Genomic DNA, 21,892 nt, shown 5'->3' with positions numbered 1-21,892 from the left:
CTTCAACAGATACCCATTTTCACCATTCTGTGCCTTGGGCAGATCGGTGTCTGTCATGTGCTGCGTTAAGACTAGTGGGGTTACCCAACTCCCTTCATTAATGACATATGTTGCTGCAGCTCATAAAGGGACCATGAGAAGCTTCAAGTTTCAGAAGATAGGGCCCAGTGTAAGACCCAACAATGCAAGGAAAAGACTGAGAAGACACATCAGATATTAGTGTGTGCTGTTGTGCAGTTTGTAGAAATCATAGGTGTGATTGAAACAAAACGTTTCCCATTTAACACATTTTTTGTTTCTTGTTCATAAGTAAATTTGGTCTGCAGTTTTATTCAAACAGTGTAACATCACATATAGTTTCATTGTTTAGTAAATGAGAATATTTCTATAAATAACAGGAAGAAAGTATGACCCAAGAGGCACAGGAAGTACAAAAATATACTATAGACAAAATGTTTACTTAACACTCTTGCTCAGCAGAATTATTAAACAATTTATAAAATCTCATATACTTGGCCTTAAATATTGCACTAATTTTTCTAATTAAATTTTAATATATAGCCTTAAACATTTGTGCTAGACACATAGAAGGTAAGGAAATAAAGCTATGCTCTGTACCAAGAAAGTGTATGATTTACATCTTATGGTTTGGTTTAATTTCTTTGCTGAGTGAGCAGAGGAGGCATTTATTTAGGCCTGCCAGATCATATATTATTTTTTTCATTAAGGCAGAGTTTATAAATGGAACCAAATTGTGTATGGGACTTACACAGACATCTTCATGAACAGAGATGCTAATTTTTTTTCAAACCAAATTAGCAATTTCCACAATTTGGAGCTGATGATTTCAACAAAGTGCGGTAATTTTGGTGGTTGTTCTTAATTCTCAATTTTGGAATTAAAGAGTAGATGGAGACTCTGAGAATGTTTTTAGAATGCTTCTTGCCATATCACAGACTTACCTCAGAATGCTTCCTATTGTTTTGTCATTTAGAAAGTCTTTATTAAGTACCTAAGATGGGTAATACAAAGATGAAGTAGGCACACTATTTCCCTTGAAGAATTTTCCATTGGTGAAGGAAACAGAGTTAAATAAGTGTGAAATACAGATACAAACCATGGTCTACAGAAGAACAAAGAGATTCGAGACCAGCATGTGTCTGGGAATCAGGGCAGGTGGTGTGGTGGGCTGACCCTTACAAAATAAGGTAGGGGAGTTGAAGGCAGGCCTGGAGGTGAGAAAATGCTCAGTCTTCAGGGAATGAGCAGCAGTCTGGAGAGTGTGGCGCTTCAGATGATAGAAGGTAGTAATGGGGATTTTAGATGGCCTTGAATACCATATTAAAAAGTTTGGACTCTTAATATTATAGCTCAAGATTCAATTCAATTAATTTTCTGACACTTTTGGTTTTAATTTAGGTGTAAGCATTACATAATTACACATTATTTCCCGTGAGGAAAATTTTCATTTTCTAACATGAGGGATAGTTATACTGCTCTCTTAACCGTAACTCTTTATGGTCTATATTTTAGTATCACAATAAAGATTCAGAGAGACTCTTCATATTGGAAAGAAATGTCACCTTTATCAGAAAAGAATAAGTAACTTTAATATTATTTATTAATTATTTTTCATCCCTTGGACCTACAAGGTCTTTCAAGTTATTTTATACTTTCTTTGGGGAAAAAAAACCTATTTAAATAATTTCTACAGGAGGGGTTTGAAAATATTACTGGACCATTAAGTGATAATGACCTCATAGTCTAGCCTGGTTTTGAATTATACACCTTCACCCAGCTATCACCTAATGCCCCAGTTATGACTGCAATGTAACAAACCACCCCAGATTCAGTGACGAAAACAGCTACCATGTAATTTTGCTGACAAACTCCATGGGAAACACCAGGCAGAGTACTGGAGGAATGGTTTATCTCTGTCCCACAAAGCCTGGGGTCCCAGGTGGGAAAATTAAGAGTCAGGGAGTGTAATAATCTGCAGGCTTTGTCCCTCACATATCTGGTGCCTGGGCTTGGATGACTGAAGGCTCCTCCATGGGAACTGTCCTCACAGCGTGGGGGCCAGAGGCCCAGAGGGAGTGCTGCTAGAGGAGTGTTCCAACAGCAGGCTGCCCAGGAGAGCTGGGTGGAAGCTGCAAGCCATTCTAGGAACGAGCCTCAGGAGTCACACAGCTCTCCTTCTGCTGTGCATTTTTTATCAAGTTGGTCACAAATCCATCTTTTCAATGGGAAGCGTGTCAAACAACCCTAAGGCCATGTTTAAAATGGCCATACCTAGTATCTCAATCCTATGACTATGGACTATTTGGAGTTTTCTTCTCTCTTAGACTGAGCCTTGCTTATAGAGACTCGACTTTATCCATTACTACATCCCTAGAACATAATATAGCACATAATATGGGTTCAAAAAGCATTAGATGAAAAAATAACTATTTTCCAAATACAACCTGCTCACCTCATGTGTCTTTCCAGTCCTCAAAGCTAGAATATTCTTTTCATTCCTCTATCAATTCACACACACACATGTACATGCAAACACACACACACACTCTGATGAAGAAGAGCACACTCTAAAGTAAATTGTATATAGATGATGTACTAGTAACTGTGCTAAGTGCCTTGCAAATATGATTTTATTGAGTCCTCATAACTTTATGACAAATATTATTATCTCTTTTTGGATGAAGAAAGAGATTCAGAAAATTTAAGTTACTTGCCTGAGGTAAACTTAAACATATACTTTTTTAAACAGATCTTTATTGATTTCAGAGAGAGGAAAGGAGAGGGAGAGAGGTAGAAACGTCAATGATGAGAGAGTCATTGATCGGCTGCTTCCTGCACGGCCCCAACCGGGGATGAAGCCTGCAATCCGGGCATGTGCCCTGACCAGGAATCGAACCCCGATCGCCTGGGTCCTAGGTCGACGTTCAACCGCTGAGCCACGCCCAGCTGGGCTGGCTGATTCCAAAATTTTGTTGAGCTCAACACTTGGTGAACACCAATCACCTATCAGTGGTTATTCTAGGAACCAAAGATACAGAGACTTAGCCCCTCCCCTTTAGGAGCCCGAAGTCTAATGAAAAGAAGTCTCACCATCTAAGAAAGGACACATTCTTTCTACTCCATCATTTGCATTCCTAGGGTACTGTAGAAACTATCGTCAACATTAAAAACACCATTAAGACACAGTCATCCCATTCAAAAAGGTTAAGTCGGAGCAAAGAGAAACACATCCCCTTGGAAGTGTAACTGGGCTGTGTCCTTGCCCTTTCTGTGGAGAAGGGACCATGCAGCCTGAACCTGGCACATTGGATTCCTGTGGTAGCACTATGCCTGGCTTCGTGATGAATTCAGTAGGCTCATATCATTAGACATTTGGGTCATAAAAAGAACCTAACTTGTCATAAAAGTCAGTAAATAGCAAGTGACAAATTAACAATGCAATCACAAGTGTTATAGGAATCTGGAAGTGAAACAGATTCCTTTCTGCTGGAGTTATCAGGAAAGACTCATAAAAGAGGTAGGATTTGGTTTGTAGCATAGAAGAAAGTGTTTCATGTGAAGCAAAGTCAAAGACAATGGTTCTGGGTGTAAGAAACATTAGGCACAAATCAGTTGAGAAAGGAAAGAACAAGATTTTTCTGGGATAGCAATAAGACTAGTTTAGTGAAATTAAAGGTAAGGTGCATTTTTTAAGGCAACATCGTTAAAAAAAGCCTGTATATATTTCTGATGACTTTTGAGCTCCTATATTACACAAATAATATTAGCTCCCCTTTTCTGAGTGCTTCATATTTTTCAAAGCTGGTGATTCTTATTCTGACCATATATAGAAACAAATGAGTGGCTATAAAGAAAATAAAAACACAGAAATCAGAAAGAAAAGGGGAAGGAAAGGAGGAAAGAAGGGAAGGAGGGAGGGAGAAAGTAAATTTTAGAATTAGAAAGCAAACCTGGCAGTGTGCAAATACTACCTAACTAAGCCACCTACCATGGACAGTGTATGAAGTAGGTTTTTTATTTCTGGATTACCTTCTAAGAGAGATACCATACACAGACAATTTAACATAGTCAAATGTCTTATGGCTCTATTTCCAAAATGCCCCACCTTTCTCAAAATAGATTTTTCTTCTGGCCATTTCAATTGCCTGTTTCCTTTAATGATGCTGTGCTGGAAGTCCTTCCAATTTTCTCCCATATGGGCATCAGATTAATAGTCACAGTTTATATTCCTCAACTGTAGATGTAATGAGACTACAAAACTCAAGAACACATAGATGGATTTAAAGTTGAAAATACTTGGATTGCTAGGATATGAGAACTACATTGAGTGTCCCCTGGGCTCTCAAAAATAGAGGAGAATTTTGCAGCTGGTATGGCAAGAAAAGGTAAATTGATCTTAAACCACACTGTAAAGGTATGCAGTCATCCTGTTAAAATTAAACTATTTTTTTCTTTTTACTAAAATCTGTAAAGAAACTAATTAAAATAATTGCAGTGTTCACTTCAATCATTTCTTGTTCCACAGAACTGCAGTTATTAACTGCTATTCTCATGGCTGGGCAGAGGGTAAGAACACCAAATTGTTTTCCCCACTAAATGAATAAAATCAAGGGAATATTGTTTTTTACAACCAATACAGAACACCTAGAACAGAAACTTTATTTGAACTACAAAAAGTTAAGAATGTTACACTTTAAAAATTATAATTTTTACAAACAAAAATATATCCTATGATATTTGACATTATGTGCTTAAAATTATATTGTTATTGTTATCTTTAGTTTTGTAATATTTCAATAACATTATTACTTAGGAAAATATTTCTCTTAAATTTTTCTCAATATTTCCCCACTATACAAATTTAATCTAATACCTATATTTTTTTAAATTCTTGCCTTTATTTTTATCACTACTTCCCTCCTTCCACACTACAGTTGCCTCAGTAATTAATTTTGTCTTGTTCTGAGTTCTTGGCACTTTTTAACATGCTAAACTGGCCACGGAATACTGAAAAGTCTTCGAATGGATCCAGGTACCACCAACATCTTGGTAACATGGTGTTCCTCAGTGTACACACCTCCTCCTCTATGTACAGCATCAATAAAACAGACAAATACCAAAATGATATAAACTAAGGGAACGGTGAAGACACACCATATTCTAAAGTAAGAAATAGGGGCTTTTACCCATTTGGATCTTTTAAGTAAAATTATGCAAACTGTTAGAAAATTGTAAGTCATTCACCCACACGAAACATTAAAGGGAAAAGAAATATCAGAGTCTGGCACTTTTGCTTCAAACATCTCTCTCCCCTTAAATGAAGTGCTTCCCTCCAGTGTGATGGAATAGTCCCTTTAAAGCCTTTCTTTATACTAAAATTTGGTAACTGATAAAAAATAGCAGAAAGAATTTTTACATTCAAATAAAATGCCTCTGTGATATTGTGAATTTTGTTTTAATCACTTATTTGGCTTAGTTCAGCCAGTTTATTTTGAAATGCTAGGAATCTTCAGGAATAACAGACCTTGACATTAATGATATTAACAGACTAGCCCAATCTAAGAACTAAGATTAGGTCTGGGAGTTATTAAAAAACAAGTTTCTTGATAACTTTTCCACCATATTTGCTACTCAGTGAGAGAATATTAATAAGGAAAATTACATTCATGTATTACCTTTTTAAGGAAAATGTAAAATAATTTTACATGTCTCTATATATGTATTTTACATATTTTTCTTTGCTTTCCATTTCCTTAGTTTTAGTTTTTTATATATTAATTCTCTTAGGACATTTCTGGTTATATGTCTGGAAACTTCAGCCATCCAGAAAAAAAGGTCGGGAAATAATGAAAAAAATGTGCTGAAAGAATTCACATAAAAGTTTCGGAGACTTGAAAATGGGAACAACAGACACTTAAAATGTTATTGAACCAGAAAAAGAGCCTTTGCTGGCAGGTACTTATATAGCAATATACTGATAACTGTGGGCTAAAAATAAAAGCACCCAGACGTTATTACAGAGCTCAGAGCTTTCCTTCATGAAATCAAACCTCTAATTTGAAGGAAAAGAGAGATCCTGATTCATATGTTTTCTTTCTGGTTTGGACATTAGAAAAAAATTACCAATTGCAAAAAAAAAAAAAAAAAATCTTAAATATAAATGTAGTTCAATGATGTAGTTGAAGTATCTTCTTTGGGATATCATCCCATTTACTTCTATGCAAATATACACATATACACAGAGGAGGGTGTATAATCTGTGTATTGACATATAGTCTCAAAAGTATATTATTTATTCAATTTATGTCAGTATGAGTGTCATCACTGTCCCTTATATAGAGATTTCTTGTTTCAAAATAGGTGTCCAAGTAGTGGAAACATATGTAAATGATAAACCTCAGAATAACTTCTTCCAGTGGGATCAATTCAAGTATTTCAGTAGTTTCTGAATCATAGCGATGTAGGAGATATCACATGAAACATTCACATTCTGGGAACTGAATTGGAAATTATTTAAGGAAGGGGAGAAATTCTTATTTAAATTATTCATTTTAAATAATTCAGTCCCTGTTTTTTATAACACAGCTCTCATGCAATCAATATGTCTTCTGGAGTTACCATAGCACTTACTAATTATGTGTTCTATTATGTAATACGCTAATCGGGGGATCCTAAAGTGTGTGAGGAATGACAGTAGTCTGGGATTAAAAAGAAAAGTTCATAGGAATTTCCGCTGAGCCATGCTTTGCTATGAGTTTTTTATTCTCTTTCCCAATTACTGGCATCAGTCAAATCAATACCAATCTCCCGTTCCATTCCAGAAGGAAAGAGACTTTTCCCAATCAGTTAAATGAGAATTTGCAGTTATTTTGAGTCTCTTCTCCATTGAGAGCTATAGATTCTCCTTCAGAAGGAATTTTCAAATCTGAGTATGATTCTCCCCCCCCTTAGTACTTTCTCTGCCACTTTCTCAGTAAAACTGTCATTTTGTGCACCTGGACTACTGCAATATTTTCCTAGTGGACCTCCATCTCTAGCCATTTGTCCCAGTTGGCTACAACCAGTTTTCTACATTGCTTTATAACAGGTATGATCATGTCACTCTTGTGCTCCAAAATCATCAATAGCACCCGAGTGCCAATTCAACACACATCCCACTCCTTAGCGCAGTATTCCAAAGTCTTCGCAATCTGGGTCCATGTACAAACATCTACCATTTCCCACACTAAACAGGAGATTTGCAGAATTATGGATTTCACTGACTTATTATCTATGTATAGATATATACATATATATTTCTAGACACATGTATATTCTAAAGTAGGTGTCTAAAATACTTGCAAACTTTTTAATTTTTCCAAATTAAAAAAACACAAAATGACCACTTAATATCACCATTACTTTAAATGTTTTTTCCCTTTACTTAATTACACTTATGAAAACACTTTACATGGTTCTGTTATATATTTTTTATGCATCATTAACGATGATGACTTTTTGACAGATTGGCAGGAGTGTATGACAACGATAGGACCTGGTCATCGATCCCTAGACTATTCCCTAAACACATAATGATTGATAATATGACTCACAGAGACTTATATTAATTATAAGAATGGCTGAAAACTCAGGCAACTAACTGTTTCAGTCAAGGTCATGGCAGGAAACAGGCACAGTCAGCAGGGATTTAGAAAATTTAACAGAGCAATATTTACAGGAGTGTGGCCAGAGTTAAGGGAATCTACAGGGTATGTCAGGACATCCAGGGATTAGCAACAGCAGGAATTCTCTAGGGCTGCAGGAAGTACTGTGTGCTATCAGAAACTCGGGGAGGCCTTAGAACTTTTAGAGGAAGAAACCAGAATACCAATGCCTTAGCAGAGAGCAGAGCAAAGAAAAACCCTGTATCTCTCTTCTCCTGATTGCCTACCGATGCCTTGCACTGATCCATTCAGCAGCGAGCCACAGTCAACAGGAATCAGGTCAGTCCTCTGTGCAGAGCAGGGGGGAAAAAGGGACAAATGGATGGGGCGATATGGGAAGAACAAATGGAATATAACTAGCCAACTAACTTTCTCTCTGTCCTATTTTTTATAACTTTATTTTTATTGTTGACACTGTTATAGATGTCCCATCCCCCTCTCCTTTGCCCACCTCCACCCAGCCCCCACTCCCCCCTCTGGCCATCACCACACTGTTGACTGTGTCCATGTGTCATGCATGTGTTCTTTGGCTAATCTCTTGAATCACACTGCCCTTTCTTTTGCCCCTTTCCTTAGCTAACTGTGCTAGGATGCCTACCTTAGAACAGTGCTTTCCCGCCTTTTTCACATTAAGGCACAAGCCAGTCCACCAAAGAGGATTTGAGAAGCATATATAAAAGACTTGCTGACGACCAATTTGTACTTACTTCTTAATCCCTTCACCATTTTCACCCAGCTCCCAATCCCTCTCCCCTGTCAACTATCAGTCTGTTCTCTGTATCAATGGGTCAGTTTCTATTTTGTTTATTCATTTATTTTGTTCTTTAGATTCCACATGTAAGTGAAATCATATGGTATTTGTCTTCTCTTTTTGACTTATTTCCCTTAGCATAACACCCTCTAGGTCCATCCATGCTGTTGCAAATGGTAAGATTTTATTCTTTTTCATGGCCGAGTAATACTCCATTTTATATATGTACCACCACTTTTTTTACCCACTCGTCTATAATCAATAATATTGATTACGTAGGGTGCCAGCTGGAAATATTGGGGGGAATACTTTTTAAGGTATGTGATTGTCTAACCATTATGCTGTACACCTGAAACTAACACAAAATAACAGAGTGTAAACTGTAACTGAAAACTAAAATTTAAATTAAAAAATATTTTAGAAGTGAAAAGATATGAAGCTAAAATTAATCTACACAATTCTTGCCATGTCTCACCACCATCCTGAACTGAAGGCATCTTTATTGGAATTTGTTCACCTTCTTGAAAGGATTGGGCTCTATCAACTCAGGTCCTGTGTATTTAACAGTTTCCTTGGCCTTGAAAACTTCTCTGCACTCGTCTTTGAGCTTTTAGGGGAAAAGTCAGTTTCTTAAAGAGGCCTTCCTTATCACTTAAGTCTTAGATATCCACCTCCATTATATCCTATCACATCTGAGGTTACTTATTTAATTTCTCTTCTCAATGCTAGGAAATTAACTCCTTCACTAGGACAAGGACCACCTTTATTGATCACTAAATTTTCACTCTTATACACTACATGACATATTAACTCTCAATATAAGAAAAAATAATGGCCCGGCCGGGCGTGGCTCAGCGGTTGAGGGTCGACCTCAGATCCAAAAGATCTCGGTTCGATTCCCAGTCAGGGCTCATGCTCGGGTTGCGGGCTTGATCCCCAGTCCAGGGCGTGCAGGAGGCAGCCGATCAGTGAGGACTCGCTCATCACCGAGTTTCTATCTTTCTCTCTCTTCCTCCCTCTCTCTGAAATCAATAAAGATATATTTTTAAAAAAGAATAAATAAATGAATTAGCAAAGCCTACATAACTGCTTAAGGCAGAATGCACATCTGGCTCAAAGCTTCTAGTAGCTAAGACAAAGAATTTTAGGATACATGGTATCCTTCAGATAAAATCGAGTAACTACCTTGGGACCAAATAAGGGTTTGGGCTAACTGAAAATATCAAAATAATAAAATTAACAGCATAAGCACCATTTCTTGCTTTGAGTTTTTTGTATGTTTTTTTTTAAAGGTGTGGGAATGCTGAGTTTAATAAATGAAAAATAACTCTCCTCTGACATTTTTGTTAAAGCAAAGCAAAACAAAACACCAATTCTGACTACTTATTAGAATAGTTTTTCTTGTTGTCTTAAGGACTGGGAAGAAATTCAGCTCAAATGAGTTATGTCATCAACTCTGGTAAGTTAGAAACTGCTGCGGGCTTTTGGAAAATGAGTCTCCTGGGAGCTGGCAAATGCTCGCTGAATACATAGCTAAGCGACTACTCGAGGACAGTCCAGAAACGGGTCCTCCTTCCTCCCGCCTCTCCTCCCACAAACCAGCACAGCATTTGTTTTTGTAACTTGCTTTTTAAACACTCTTTCTCTCAATTAGTAACTTGTGTAAAAATAAGAGTTAAGTAAGCTATTCTGCCTTGGAAATCCTGAAAACAAAACAAAACAAAAAAGTGCTATTTTAAAATGAAATTTTAATTTTAAAAAAATTTTAATAAAATATTAACCTTTTAATAACTTACTAACTTCTAATACGTTAAAAATTTTTAAGTAAATTTTTAATAAAGTGTTAACCTTTAAGTTTACTATTTGCTTAAACGAACCTGCTCCCGCCCTGATAATGAAGGAACCGTGCCCAGGTCCACTTCTGCGCAGGGCCCGGCATTCATGAACGGGAGTCAGTGCATTTTTACGAGACCGAATGGAACTAAAATTTTCATTTAATAACATTTAAAAATCTGTATCGGCATGTCTCTGGCATTACCCGACTATGTATGATAACCCTCAACAGATTCTCTCAAGCAAAACTCTGGAAATTTCTCCTAGGGATCATTTCCACGGCGAAAGGCAGCGCGGGGACTTTCGTGACAACAGCGTCTCGCGCGGCCCTCGGAGCTCCGGCTGGGACGCCCTGCACTTACCTCCCTCCGCCTAGAGTGAGGCGGCGAGCACGTCCGCCGCGCCGTTGGTCCAGTTTAAGTTTCTCAGAGTCAAAGTACCCGGATTAAAGAGGAGTTGCCAGATTGACACCGACTTCGCCCAATAGCAAATGAGCACGGAGGCGTATCATTGCACAGACACTCCAATCGGCTCGCAGGGAGCTGCCGTCTCCTAGGTGAAAGCGGAAGTAAGACCCTTGCGCGCCGCCATGGAATCGCTCCTGCAGCACCTGGAGCGCTTCTCTGAGGTTCTGGCCGTCTCCCGCACCACTCACGTCCGCAGCTGGGACCCCGCGACCGTGCGCAGGGCCCTCCAGTGGGCTCGCTACATGCGCCACGTCCACAGGCGCTTTGGCCGCCATGGCCGCATTCGCACGGCGCTGGAGCGGCGGCTGCACGGCCAGTGGAAGCCGGCGGACGCCTCTGGGCCCGCTACCATCCCCGGGTTGACGAACTTCCGGGACTTGGGGCGCTGCGACCTCCTGCTGTCGCAGCGCCTGCTGGAGAACCGGGCCCTGGGCGATGCCGCCTTTCACTGCCTGCTGCAGCAGCTCTTTCCCGGCCCTGGCGCCGAAGAGGAGACGCTCCAGGGCAGCCTGGCCCTCCTCGCCCGCCGCCGGTCCGCTGTCCACCTGCTGCGCGCCAGCGCTTTCGGAGAGAACGCGGCCCTTCGGGACGATTCCCTGATGAAGACCCAGGCGGAGCTGCTGCGGCGGCGTCTGCAGGAGGCGGGCGAGGCCCGAGCCGACGGCGCCCGCGGGTTGCTCGGCAGCCTGTGGGAGCGCTTGCCCCCGAACAGCTTCCTGGAGGTGGCAGCGGCCGCTCTCTTGCTGCCCTCGTCATCTCCCGGGCCCCCCAGAGAGGAGTTGGAACTGGGCAGCCCCAGAACCCCGGGAGAGGGGCGTGACGAGCTGGTTCACTGGCTGCTGGAGAAGTCGGATATCATGGCTTCTTTTTGCCGCAGCCTCCCAGCTGGGCTTTTGGCCTCGGTGGCGGGCCGCCACCCGGAGCTGTTCCGGGCCTATCTGGGCCTGCTCACGGACTGGAGCAGACATCTGCACTACGACCTCCAGAAGGGCGTTTGGGTTGGAGATGAGGCCCGAGATGTGCCCTGGGAGGAGTTGTACGGCAGGTTTCAAAGCCTTTGTCAGGCCCCTTCACCTCTGAAAGATGAAGTTCTGAGGGCCCTGGAGTCCTGGAAGGTGCAGGATGGCGATTTTGACGTCCCTGGTCTTAGCATCTGGACAGACCTGTTGTCAGCTCTTGAGAGTGGTGCATGACGTTGCATTTGGGAAAAGACAAGTTTTAGGCCTCAGCCCAGGTCCCAGTTCTCCATGGGCAGCGTTCTGTATTGATTACTTGAATATATGGTTTACAGAATTAAAGTTTCAGTGCTCCCACCAAATCTACACTTTCATGTGTCCAAAATATCACTGTAGGTGCTAATTTATAATAGGTCTAATTATAAGGACTGGCTTGTGGTACCATGGGTTTTCTGGATAGAGGAGATGGCATTGGAAGTATCCTATTTAAAGCCATGCAATTAACAATAGTTTGCTTTTTAGAAGGACCATTTCTAAGATGAAGATACTGCTATTCACCCAGGCCAGGTGGTTCAGTTGGTTGGAGCGTGATCCTGTACACCAAAAGGCTGCAGGTTTGATCCCCGGTCGGTAAGGGAGGCAGACTGATGTTTCTCTCTCCCCCTTCTTCTTTCTCTCAAAAAAGGCAATAAAAACATATCCTTGAGTGAGATTAAAAAACAGTTTTCAAAGAAAAAAAAAAGTTTTAAAGCGACAAAACACCTTTTTTTCTATCAGTATGGTTTACTTTGGTAATTTTTTTATTAACTCCCCAGTAGTGCAGTTTTCTTTAAACAAACTTCATGTGTTGACAGAAATGGTTTGAAAAGCTAACTCACATCAGTCTTATTTCTGTCTTCAATACACCTCTGAAATAAGTCCTGTCGAGGTCACAATTACCTCCATGATGCCAAATTCAAAGGACAGTTTTCTGGTATCAACCTAGTTGACTTTTCTGCAACTTGAGACATTTTGACCCCTCCCTTCTTGAAACTAGGCTTCAAATTCTCATAACTTATGTGACACCACTTTATCCTGGTTTCCTCTTATATTTCTAGCTACTTTTTCTCAGTCTGACTTTCTGGCTAACTTCTCCCCTAATCAACCTTTCCCGGGGTTTCTCACAATTTAATAGTGTGGCTCCTCTTCTGTATACACTTACCGTTTTGATCTCATCTAATTAAATACTACCTTTGTGTACAATTTATATCTCTAGCCCAGAGCTCCCAGAGCTTCAGGACCATATCCCCATATAAATGTCTCACAAGCTGCTCAACCAAACATATCCAAGACAGAAATCTATATCCCCAACTTATAAGCCTGCTTACTCCCATGTGTTTGTCAGTAAAAAGCTAGAAACCTGAAAATTATCCTTGAATTCCTCTTTAACCGTCTCATTCCATCAACATATTTCCCCTTATCTCTATTTTCCCTCATCCCCCTAGGGTAGGCTAGGGTGACCATAAATTCTTGTTTGCTCAGGAAAGATTTGAGTTATACCTATTGTCCTGGCATAATGAGTACGAATGTCCCCTTTGATTCTCTAAAGTTTCCTGGTTGGGCTGATAAATTTGTATGGTCACCCATCCATCATCTCTCTGCCAGCTCATTACAGTTAGCTGGTTTTTCTCCTTTCTTTATTGCACTTCAACAGTCCATACTCCACCTAACAGCTCAAGTCGTGGGCTCTCATATTCCCTGAGAAATGTGAAGTAATTGGAAGAGAACTTTGTTTCCTACTACCTCTGTCTACACTAGAATCTACACCCACATAATTCACCTGTTTACAGTGATAAGCTATTCCATAGTAAGCCAATTTGTAGACCAAAATCCAGGACTTCTTTCAGCTCTTGGAATAGGCTGAGCTTTTTCCTGTCTTAGAACCTTTACTTTCATTATTCCTTCAGCTAAGAATGTTATCACCCAGTTCCTCCCCTTCTCACTTTAATTTCATTTTCTTCCCACAATGCCTCTATCTAAATATATCTCACCCTGTTATTTTCCTTCAGACCACCCATTTTCCTATTAATTGTGTTCGTGTTGTTGATGTGTGTCTGTCTTTTCCACTAGAGCATAAGCTCAGTGAGAGGGAGACTGCCTCTGTTGCTGGAACATCAAGGCACTCACACTATACTGACATACCTTAAGCAGTTGATAACTACTTACGAATGCATAAGAATGGAGTAAACAAAATAAAAGGTACAGGAATGGAGGAAACATTTGATTAGAACATCACCCTTAGGGTCATATCTTTAAGAAATGGAAGTCAGTTTAGTAGTAGATACAAGGAGTATAAATCCAAACAAAAAGTGCAGTCTCCAGTATATGATAACATTTTCTAAGCTATGACCAATCTGAAAAATCTTTCAACACTTCTTTGTTGAATTTGAGTTCAGTCAACATTTGGCAATGTCAAGATTTAGTTGCTGTGGTTAAATTGCCCAATTTTACTTGATCTTTATAGCTTTTATATGTATTTTGAAGCTCTGAAACTACCCCAAAGCTCTAAAGTAGTAACTAGGTATAAATAGAATGGCCCATCTTCCCTAGCAAATTGTGGATATAGAGTATTCATATTAACATAAATTAGTTAATGTAAATGCTTCAGGAAAGAATCATTGATTTCTCTCAGGAATTAATTAGAAATGATCAATCACTATATTAGAAGTGTGGCAGTAGCATCATTTATCAGATACTAATTGCCATAGTGGGCTAAGAATGACCTTTTGGCTTAGAAATATGGTGGCCCTAAGGAAAATACCTTGAATAATTACAGTAATTAATGTGTATACAACTGTCTCTTGAAGCTTCATTACTCTTAATATTGGGATAAAGGCTTGAGTTCAAAAGAGCGTCAGTGTTTTGTAGTCTATTGTGGTTTTTATCCTTTTATCTCATGAATGATCAGGATTTAAATCTTAAAAAAAATTATATGCAGTAATGCAGAAGTATAAGTATAGGCATATAAAATGTGAATAATCAGTTTATATTTTATATTTACACATATTCCACAAATACTCTTTCCATGCTGTGAATGAAGTCTATGATAATCTCAATGTTAGGGATGCATTTGAAATTTGGGTTTCACACATTACTTTAAATTCTAAAAAAAATTTTAAAAAATATGTGTTTATCAGTACAAACAAAGCCCCCTCATTGTATATGTAACCTTTCAGTTTTATATTTGTGTTGCAAATTCTTATTCATTTATTTAATAAGCATTGATCGCCTACTAATATGTCAGAATATAATGTACTAAAAAGTTTACAAACCAATTTATTTAGCTTATATATTTTTATGTTATGAACCAAATGTCTCATTTCTTAAAAGAAACTGTCTGGAAAGCAGTATGTGAGTCATAGATATATGTATAGCTCAATATTGGATATTTTACCCTGATTTTCAAAGCTCTATGGGATAGCTATGAAATATTCATAGTTACGCCGTGCATCTGACACATTATCAATACTTATTTGGTAAGATATTCTGTTTGAGGCTATGTATTTATGAGCACTGACAATATGCCAAAATAGAATAAGAAAATAGTACATTGTTAGCTTTCACTGATTACAGATGCACCCGTGGACAATGGGTCAAGTTCTTTGCTAATATAAGACATATTATGTACCTTAAGAATATTAACTGAATTAAATCCACCAGGGATGTTAATATCAAATTTCAAATAATATATCACTAATAAATTGACTATCAAAATGCGGTATAGGAAAAACAACGCAGAGATGAGATCTTACAATTTTATAATAAATATTCTTGGCAGAAACGGAGTATGTTTTCTAGCTTATGTTTTAAAAAATCACCTTCACAATCTTTGATAATTTTCAAACATATTCAGTATTTTACATAAACATTAATAGCCAAGAGTGACGATGAGGTTCAAGGCACACATTCTCTGGTCTGTTTTTTCAATAAGTGTAAAAACATGTGTTCCTGACATTGCTGGTTTGAAATTGTTGTTGGAAACATAAAATAAATTACAAGCGACTAACAAGAGCAATTTACAGAAGATACATGATCTAGTTCACTAGTCAGCAGGCATGGGTTGCATATGGAATTGCTGCAGTAACCAAAACTAATGGAGAGCAGGCACCATTTTCTAATTACAGCTGGAAGCACTGGACCTTGCCCACTGCACCAGTAAATTGGCCCCAGTAGATTCAAAATGATTTCGCTGTTTGTCATTATAGACATTAGCTAAGGCAGGATATTTGAAGAATATGGTTCCTGCAATTTGTTAAAGATATTATACCCATTTTTATGGTCTAGTTCTGTGAATGGAATATTACACTTACTATTACAATATTACAATTGAAAGGCATTTATAATCCCATTTAAGAGTTAAAGATTTAAAAAATTTTTTTTTTATGGTGGGGGGACTAAAGTGTAATTGAGGCGACAAAAAGGGAAATAAATTAAAAACCTTGATAAATGGTTTTCTTTTAAGACTGATTTTTATCCTATGACACATCTCTGGACAACCTTGATACATTCTGTCAGTGTTCTAAGCTTCCATGTTCTCATTTATACAATTGGAATAAGAATAATAACTGTATCTTCCTTTAGAAAAACAATTAAAATCATGAATATTCAAAGACTTCTTTTAGTCATTCTTTAGGGTAATCTTTTGGTGTCACAGTGTCCTGATTTTCCTTCATCTGAGAATGTCTTGATTTTTCCCTTCATTCCTGAAGGAATAACACAGCTAGATAGAGAAGTTAGGGCTGATATGTCAGGTTGTTTCTTCCAGCATTTAAAAATGTGCCATTTCCTTCTGGCATCCATGATTTATGACTGGTGGGGAACGTCCGGCCGGCGAACTCATTTGGTCCAGCCCTGCCAAGGCAGCTGCAGGCAGACTCAAACTTCAATAAATCTAGGAACTTTTTTTGTAGCTAATTTTTAAGTTGATAATTTTGTATGGCCTGTGAATGACGTTATAAATATCCGATGGCCTTTGGCAGAAAAAAGTCTCCCCACCTCTGGTGTACGATCACAAATCTGTCACTTGAGTAGTTTTTCCCTATAGGTAAAATGTCATTTCTCTCTTTTTGCTTTAAGTTTTTTTCCCTTTTTCTACAGTTTTCAGAAGTTTGATTATGATGTATCTTGGTGTAGATTTCTTTAGGTTTGTCCCATTTGGGATTTGATAACCTTGAATCTATAGGCTGTGTCTTCGGTCAAATTAAAAAATTTTTCAGCCATTATTTCTTAGAATATTTTTCAGCCCTACCCACTTCCTCCTCTTTCCTAGAGTCCAATGACATGATATTAAATATTTTGATTTATTTCAAGAAGTCACTGAGTTTCTGTTCATATTTTTTACCTTAGCGTATTTCCTCTCTCTTGTTCATGCTGGGTAATTTCTACTGTTCTTTCTTTGAGTTCACTGACTCTTGCCTCTCTGCTTTCCATTGATTTTTTTATTTCTGTTATTATATTATTCATTTCTAAAGTTTCCACTTGGCTTTTTCTTTATATTGTTTATTTCTTTACTGAGACTTTCCTTTTTTTATATAAGTGTTTATAATTGCTCACTGAATCATTGATGTGATAGTTGTTCTAAAATCCTTTTCAGATAAAGCCAACATCTGTGTAATTTCGGTGTTAGAGTCTGTTTATTGTCTTTCTCGTTCTCTAAGAAAATATTTTGAAGGGACAAAATTTAGTTTTCCTATCAAAAGCAAGAAAAAAAAAATCTAGCTCCTTGAAGATTTACTGCCTTAGCAGTAGATACTATTTCAAATGTATAGGAGACCAGGGACTTTCAACATAGGGTCTGTCAACTTTTAGAGGCTCAAAGGATGGGCCTGAGTTATTTTTGAACTCCTGAAATTATATGAAAAATTTGTTGTTCATTGTTCAGTTTTATTGGGAGGATCATTAGATTCTCAAAAGGAGTAAATGATACCAAAATTACGTTGACTCATGAGACCCCATGCAGTGCCTCGATATACAAAGCAACTTGCTGTATCAAAATCAACATGAACCTAGATATAATCAGTAATTATAATAAAATAGCTAATACTTTTTAGGATTTTTGCATGTACTAAAGCATTCAATCTTCATAACAACTTTCTGAGGTGACTTACTATTATTTTCCCATTGTTTAAATAAGAGTTTCGGTGGAAATTGTGAAGTTTTATTTCTTGAGTAAATGTGGTAGTGTAGCCAGTTTAAAATTTCACATTACCTTATCACATGCTGAGCATTACCATTTTCGTTTCCTACTGAACTTAGCTCTCAAACTCTAATTTCTGCTGATAGCAGGAAATTTGACTTTGCCAGTTTAATAAAATGTCTGTGTTTAAAATCTCTGTCTTTTTTGAATAAATATTCCTCCTTCTGTTTCTGTATGCTGTAGGTGATCTCAGCTCAGGAGGGCTTTCTACGTCATCCTCGCAGCCTCCAGAGAAGGGTCTCTGACCTGTGGGCACTCTTCTACTGGTATAAGTTACCTGTTCTTTTGGCAGATGGTGGGTGAACTTCACGGTCACTTCCTGATGAATACGCCCACACCTCGGCCGCCACCGGCAGTACTGATGGAATGAGTAGTCGTCACACCCTCCATCCAGACAGCAGTTTAGGTGCCCGTTCCCCAGCTGACACTCGTTCTTTCCCTCGCATTCCCAATGCCACTTCATCAGCTATTCATGCTATTAATTCTCAGGCATGCAAAAATACTTCACACCTTGTCAGTGTCCTGTGGAAGCTAAGCAAAACTCAAGGGAAGAGAAGAGGCATCGGAAGCCCTTAGTCTTCTGGAACCTGCCATGCCTACTCGAGGGCATGGGTGCACTCCGCATGGTTGTCTCAACTATCTCCAGAGTTCCAGGCCAGAGTGCTGACAAAACTCCCAAGTGCCCTCTGCTTTTGTTTAGCCAAACCTATCAAGGATTGCCTGTGATTTCTCTAGGGTAGGTAAAATTGAAAGCAGACTTTCACACTCACATCTAAACTCTCTTACTCTGTCTTCCAAATCCTCTCCAAACTCCTGTGCTATCCCAGAAATTAATTTGAATCTTTTCTTTGGAAAGACTTCTAAAATGTGATTGCATCACGTTCTCTCATTATGTAGTTCATTATATAACCCCATGGTCTGAGTCCTTCAGACATGTACTCTTAGCATGCAGAGCTCGGTTTTCAGAATTCAAAAACAGACGAACCACCACAGGAAAAGTTTTGAAAAATGCGTTTAGGATCCTATTTGATACCATTGTTCCAAGTTCCCTCTCCCCAAGGAAATAAGTGTTTCTTACTCAGTGGTAGAGGGGGTAAATGAGGCGACAAGCAATAGTGGCTATCAAAATATTATGTCATAATAGGGTGGAGTTGGGTCAAAAACAACAAAGAGGATTTGGAGTGCCTCTTTTAGAAACAATCCTGCTAAGTCATTTTTCTACCCTTGATATTTGATCACTCATGATATCTGATCAGGTTCTTCATCCCCCAGTTTTGATGCCTAAGTCCTTGGTCTGCCTTTAGCAAGAATCTTGTAAGGCCAGTTTAGCAAGAATCTCCCTGTCTTAGACATCTCCTCTTAGAGTAATTTTCCATCAACTCCCCTCTCTGCTATTTGGCTATACATCCCTGGTGGTCTTTGCTGAACCCAGAGTTGAGCCCAATCTCTCTCCTGTATTGCAATAACCCTATCACAAAAGTCAAGAATAAAATATTCCTTACCATTTAAACAAGTATCAAAGCATTATTTTCAATAACAGAGTCACAAGAGCAAGGTAAACAAAACTTTAAAAAGTAGTTTTCCAGGGTTTTCTATAGTATACTCTGAGCACAGGTAGGAGACTGGAAATGAGTATTATGCTTTCTACTTTGTAGTTCATAACCCATCACTGAACAAATGATGTGGTGAGCATGTGCGAAAACACAAAGAAACCAGGGGCAGCCAGCAAAGACTCAGTAAGAACAAGTCACCAAAACAAAGATTATTTTATTTATGTAAAGTTTACTAGGCTAATGTTCTTGGATGTGCCATGGACAAACTTATGATTTGGGGAAGATACTTGACAAAATATTTCCTGGTATCTTTGTGTGCCAGCTGGGGGAATATGAGCTGGGTGACTGTTGGCTATGTCCATTGATTATATGAAGCAGCCCTCTGTCCACCATCACCCTCTACATATTTGATTTTCTCTATTACATAAGTCCATCTATTTCCATCAGAGCACTTGTCCCTCTTTGGGATGACTTGTTCACCTATCTGATTAGTCATTTAATGTATTCCTTCACAGCAGAATGTAAGAAGGTTGCCATTGTCCTCTTCTTCATACAGACAAAGAAACTGAGGAACAGAAAGTTAAATAACTTAGTCAAGGTTATACATCTATGACTGCTGCATGGAACCGCCTTCCTTAGCAGGGATTGAAGATGATGAGTTCTTATGGACACAGGAGTGTAGGTTCATGCTCAGAAAGGCATACCAGACACCATGACTGCTAAAATCTCGGCTTCACTCCACAGTAAAGGCTCGCTGGGGAAGTGAGCAGAGAGGAATATGCTGTTTAGACTTGCTTGGTATTGGAGGTCAGGGTGACTGGAGAAAACCTAGGACTAACATTAATTAATCAATCATTATTTCATTATTTATAAGGCAATATCAATGATGTAGGCAAAATTCCTGAAATAAGTTACACAGTTGGCAGGATTTAGCAGCCTAATGGTGCTAATACAAAAATAGAGAATTCCAAATGACATCCAATTAAGATACATTTTACATGTAAGTTTGAAAGATTAATGTTCTGCAGACAGCTGCAAATATGATATCAGAATTTAAAGAGTTAGAAATAAATATATAGCATTTGACATAAATAGCATTGAGAAATGATGGCCGTAAGACTTGATTAGCTCTCTAAGAAAGTTGGCGTGAAGTTTCTGTCCTTGGCCTTGGGCTCTTTGCTGTTAGCACTTATATTTCATATGCTGAGGGAGTCACTTAGAGTTATGATGCCAAAGGCAGAAGAACCACCTCAGGATTTGACATACCGGAAGATGAGTGGACGACAAGAGGGGCAAGATGCCACAAAAACTGAAAAGAATATTTTAACAAGAATGGTCCATGGTGTTGTGGAAACAGACATTTGAGAGAAATAGAAACTGCCTTAGATTTGACTGAAAAAAGGTTTTTGATAAACTGAGAACCAGTTTCCCAGGGCTTGTGAGGAGCAGAAGACAGTTTTTAGAAGACTAAAGAGAATGTATTAATGCAGCAAAAACATAAAAAACAGGTGACACACCATGGACTGGCTTGAAAAACTCATTGCAAGTAGAAACATTACAGTGTCTCTGTTCAGAAGCCAGTATTTGGAATCAGGCAGACATAGGTTGGAACCCTACTGAGCAACAGACTTGGTTTCTTCTTCTGAAAAAAATGAGGATCATAATAGTGCCTCTCAAGACAGTCCTTGTAAGGATGAATAATACAGTTCATGTAAAATATTTAGAAAGTGTTTTCATGTGACAAATGCTCAATTAATGACATGTATTGGTATGAAATGATAGTTATAAGAGGCAAGTCTCGATAGTATTTTAGAGTGTGTGTGTTTGTGTGTATTTATACACAATACCACTTTAAATGGGGGAGTATAAAGGAGGTTTGTAGATTATGCTTCTAGCATGCAGTGTCTCTTCAAGTAACAGCACCCTGCTTTTGCTTTAGGAAAACTACACTTTCCCTTTGTATTCAGCTCAGTGGGGCTCTCGCTAAAGTGCTCTGCTCTCCCCTAGGCCAAAATATGAAAAAAGTGGTTGGAGTCAGCTTACCTGAATCATGGTGTCCTGACAGACTTGAGCTCATTGCATGGATCTTTAGAGCTTCCCTGGTTTCAGCCCCTTTCCTGTGTTTTTTTTTTCTTTCCCCTCCCCCACCCCTAAATATTTCTGCAATGTGAGAAATTCAGATGTTTCCAATACATTTTATTTGGCCAGGGACAATCTCTGTTGTTTGTGACCATATAATCCTATCTGATATAAAGAAGAACAAGGAAGGACTTAGAGATTTAAGACATTAGGGAAAGAATAAAAGTGGATAGAATTTAAAGACACTGGATGGAAAAGTTATTTCGGAGCAGAAGGTAGGCTCTCTTCCAACTA

At 38.6% G+C, this 21,892-nt stretch overlaps 2 protein-coding genes across 2 annotated transcripts in view; one reads left to right on the top strand and one right to left on the bottom strand.

The window, feature by feature from the left end:
* Positions 1–10,764, bottom strand: part of GAS2 (growth arrest specific 2) — a 133,715-nt gene extending 122,951 nt beyond the window's left edge. Inside the window, exon 1 of the mRNA XM_081154967.1 lies at positions 10,671–10,764. The gene's annotated coding sequence lies outside the window, so the exon portion shown is untranslated. The remainder of the gene's footprint in view (positions 1–10,670) is intronic.
* A 34-nt stretch (positions 10,765–10,798) lies between these two features.
* FANCF (FA complementation group F) lies at positions 10,799–17,980 on the top strand. The gene has a single exon (XM_081154958.1). The coding sequence runs from the start codon at positions 10,898–10,900 to the stop codon at positions 11,966–11,968; it is 1,071 nt and encodes a 356-aa protein (XP_081011084.1). The 5' UTR covers positions 10,799–10,897; the 3' UTR covers positions 11,969–17,980.
* Positions 17,981–21,892: the final 3,912 nt, after the last annotated feature.

The sequence above is a fragment of the Miniopterus schreibersii genome, assembly GCF_964146895.1.
Source record: "Miniopterus schreibersii genome assembly, chromosome: 12".
NCBI lineage: Eukaryota > Metazoa > Chordata > Mammalia > Chiroptera > Miniopteridae > Miniopterus > Miniopterus schreibersii.
This window is presented reverse-complemented; position numbering and strand designations above follow the sequence as displayed.

What these genes read in the sequence shown, in the direction of transcription:
- FANCF (XM_081154958.1), top strand. Translation starts at nt 10,898, where the DNA reads ATGGAATCGCTCCTGCAGCACCTGGAGCGCTTCTCTGAGGTTCTGGCC.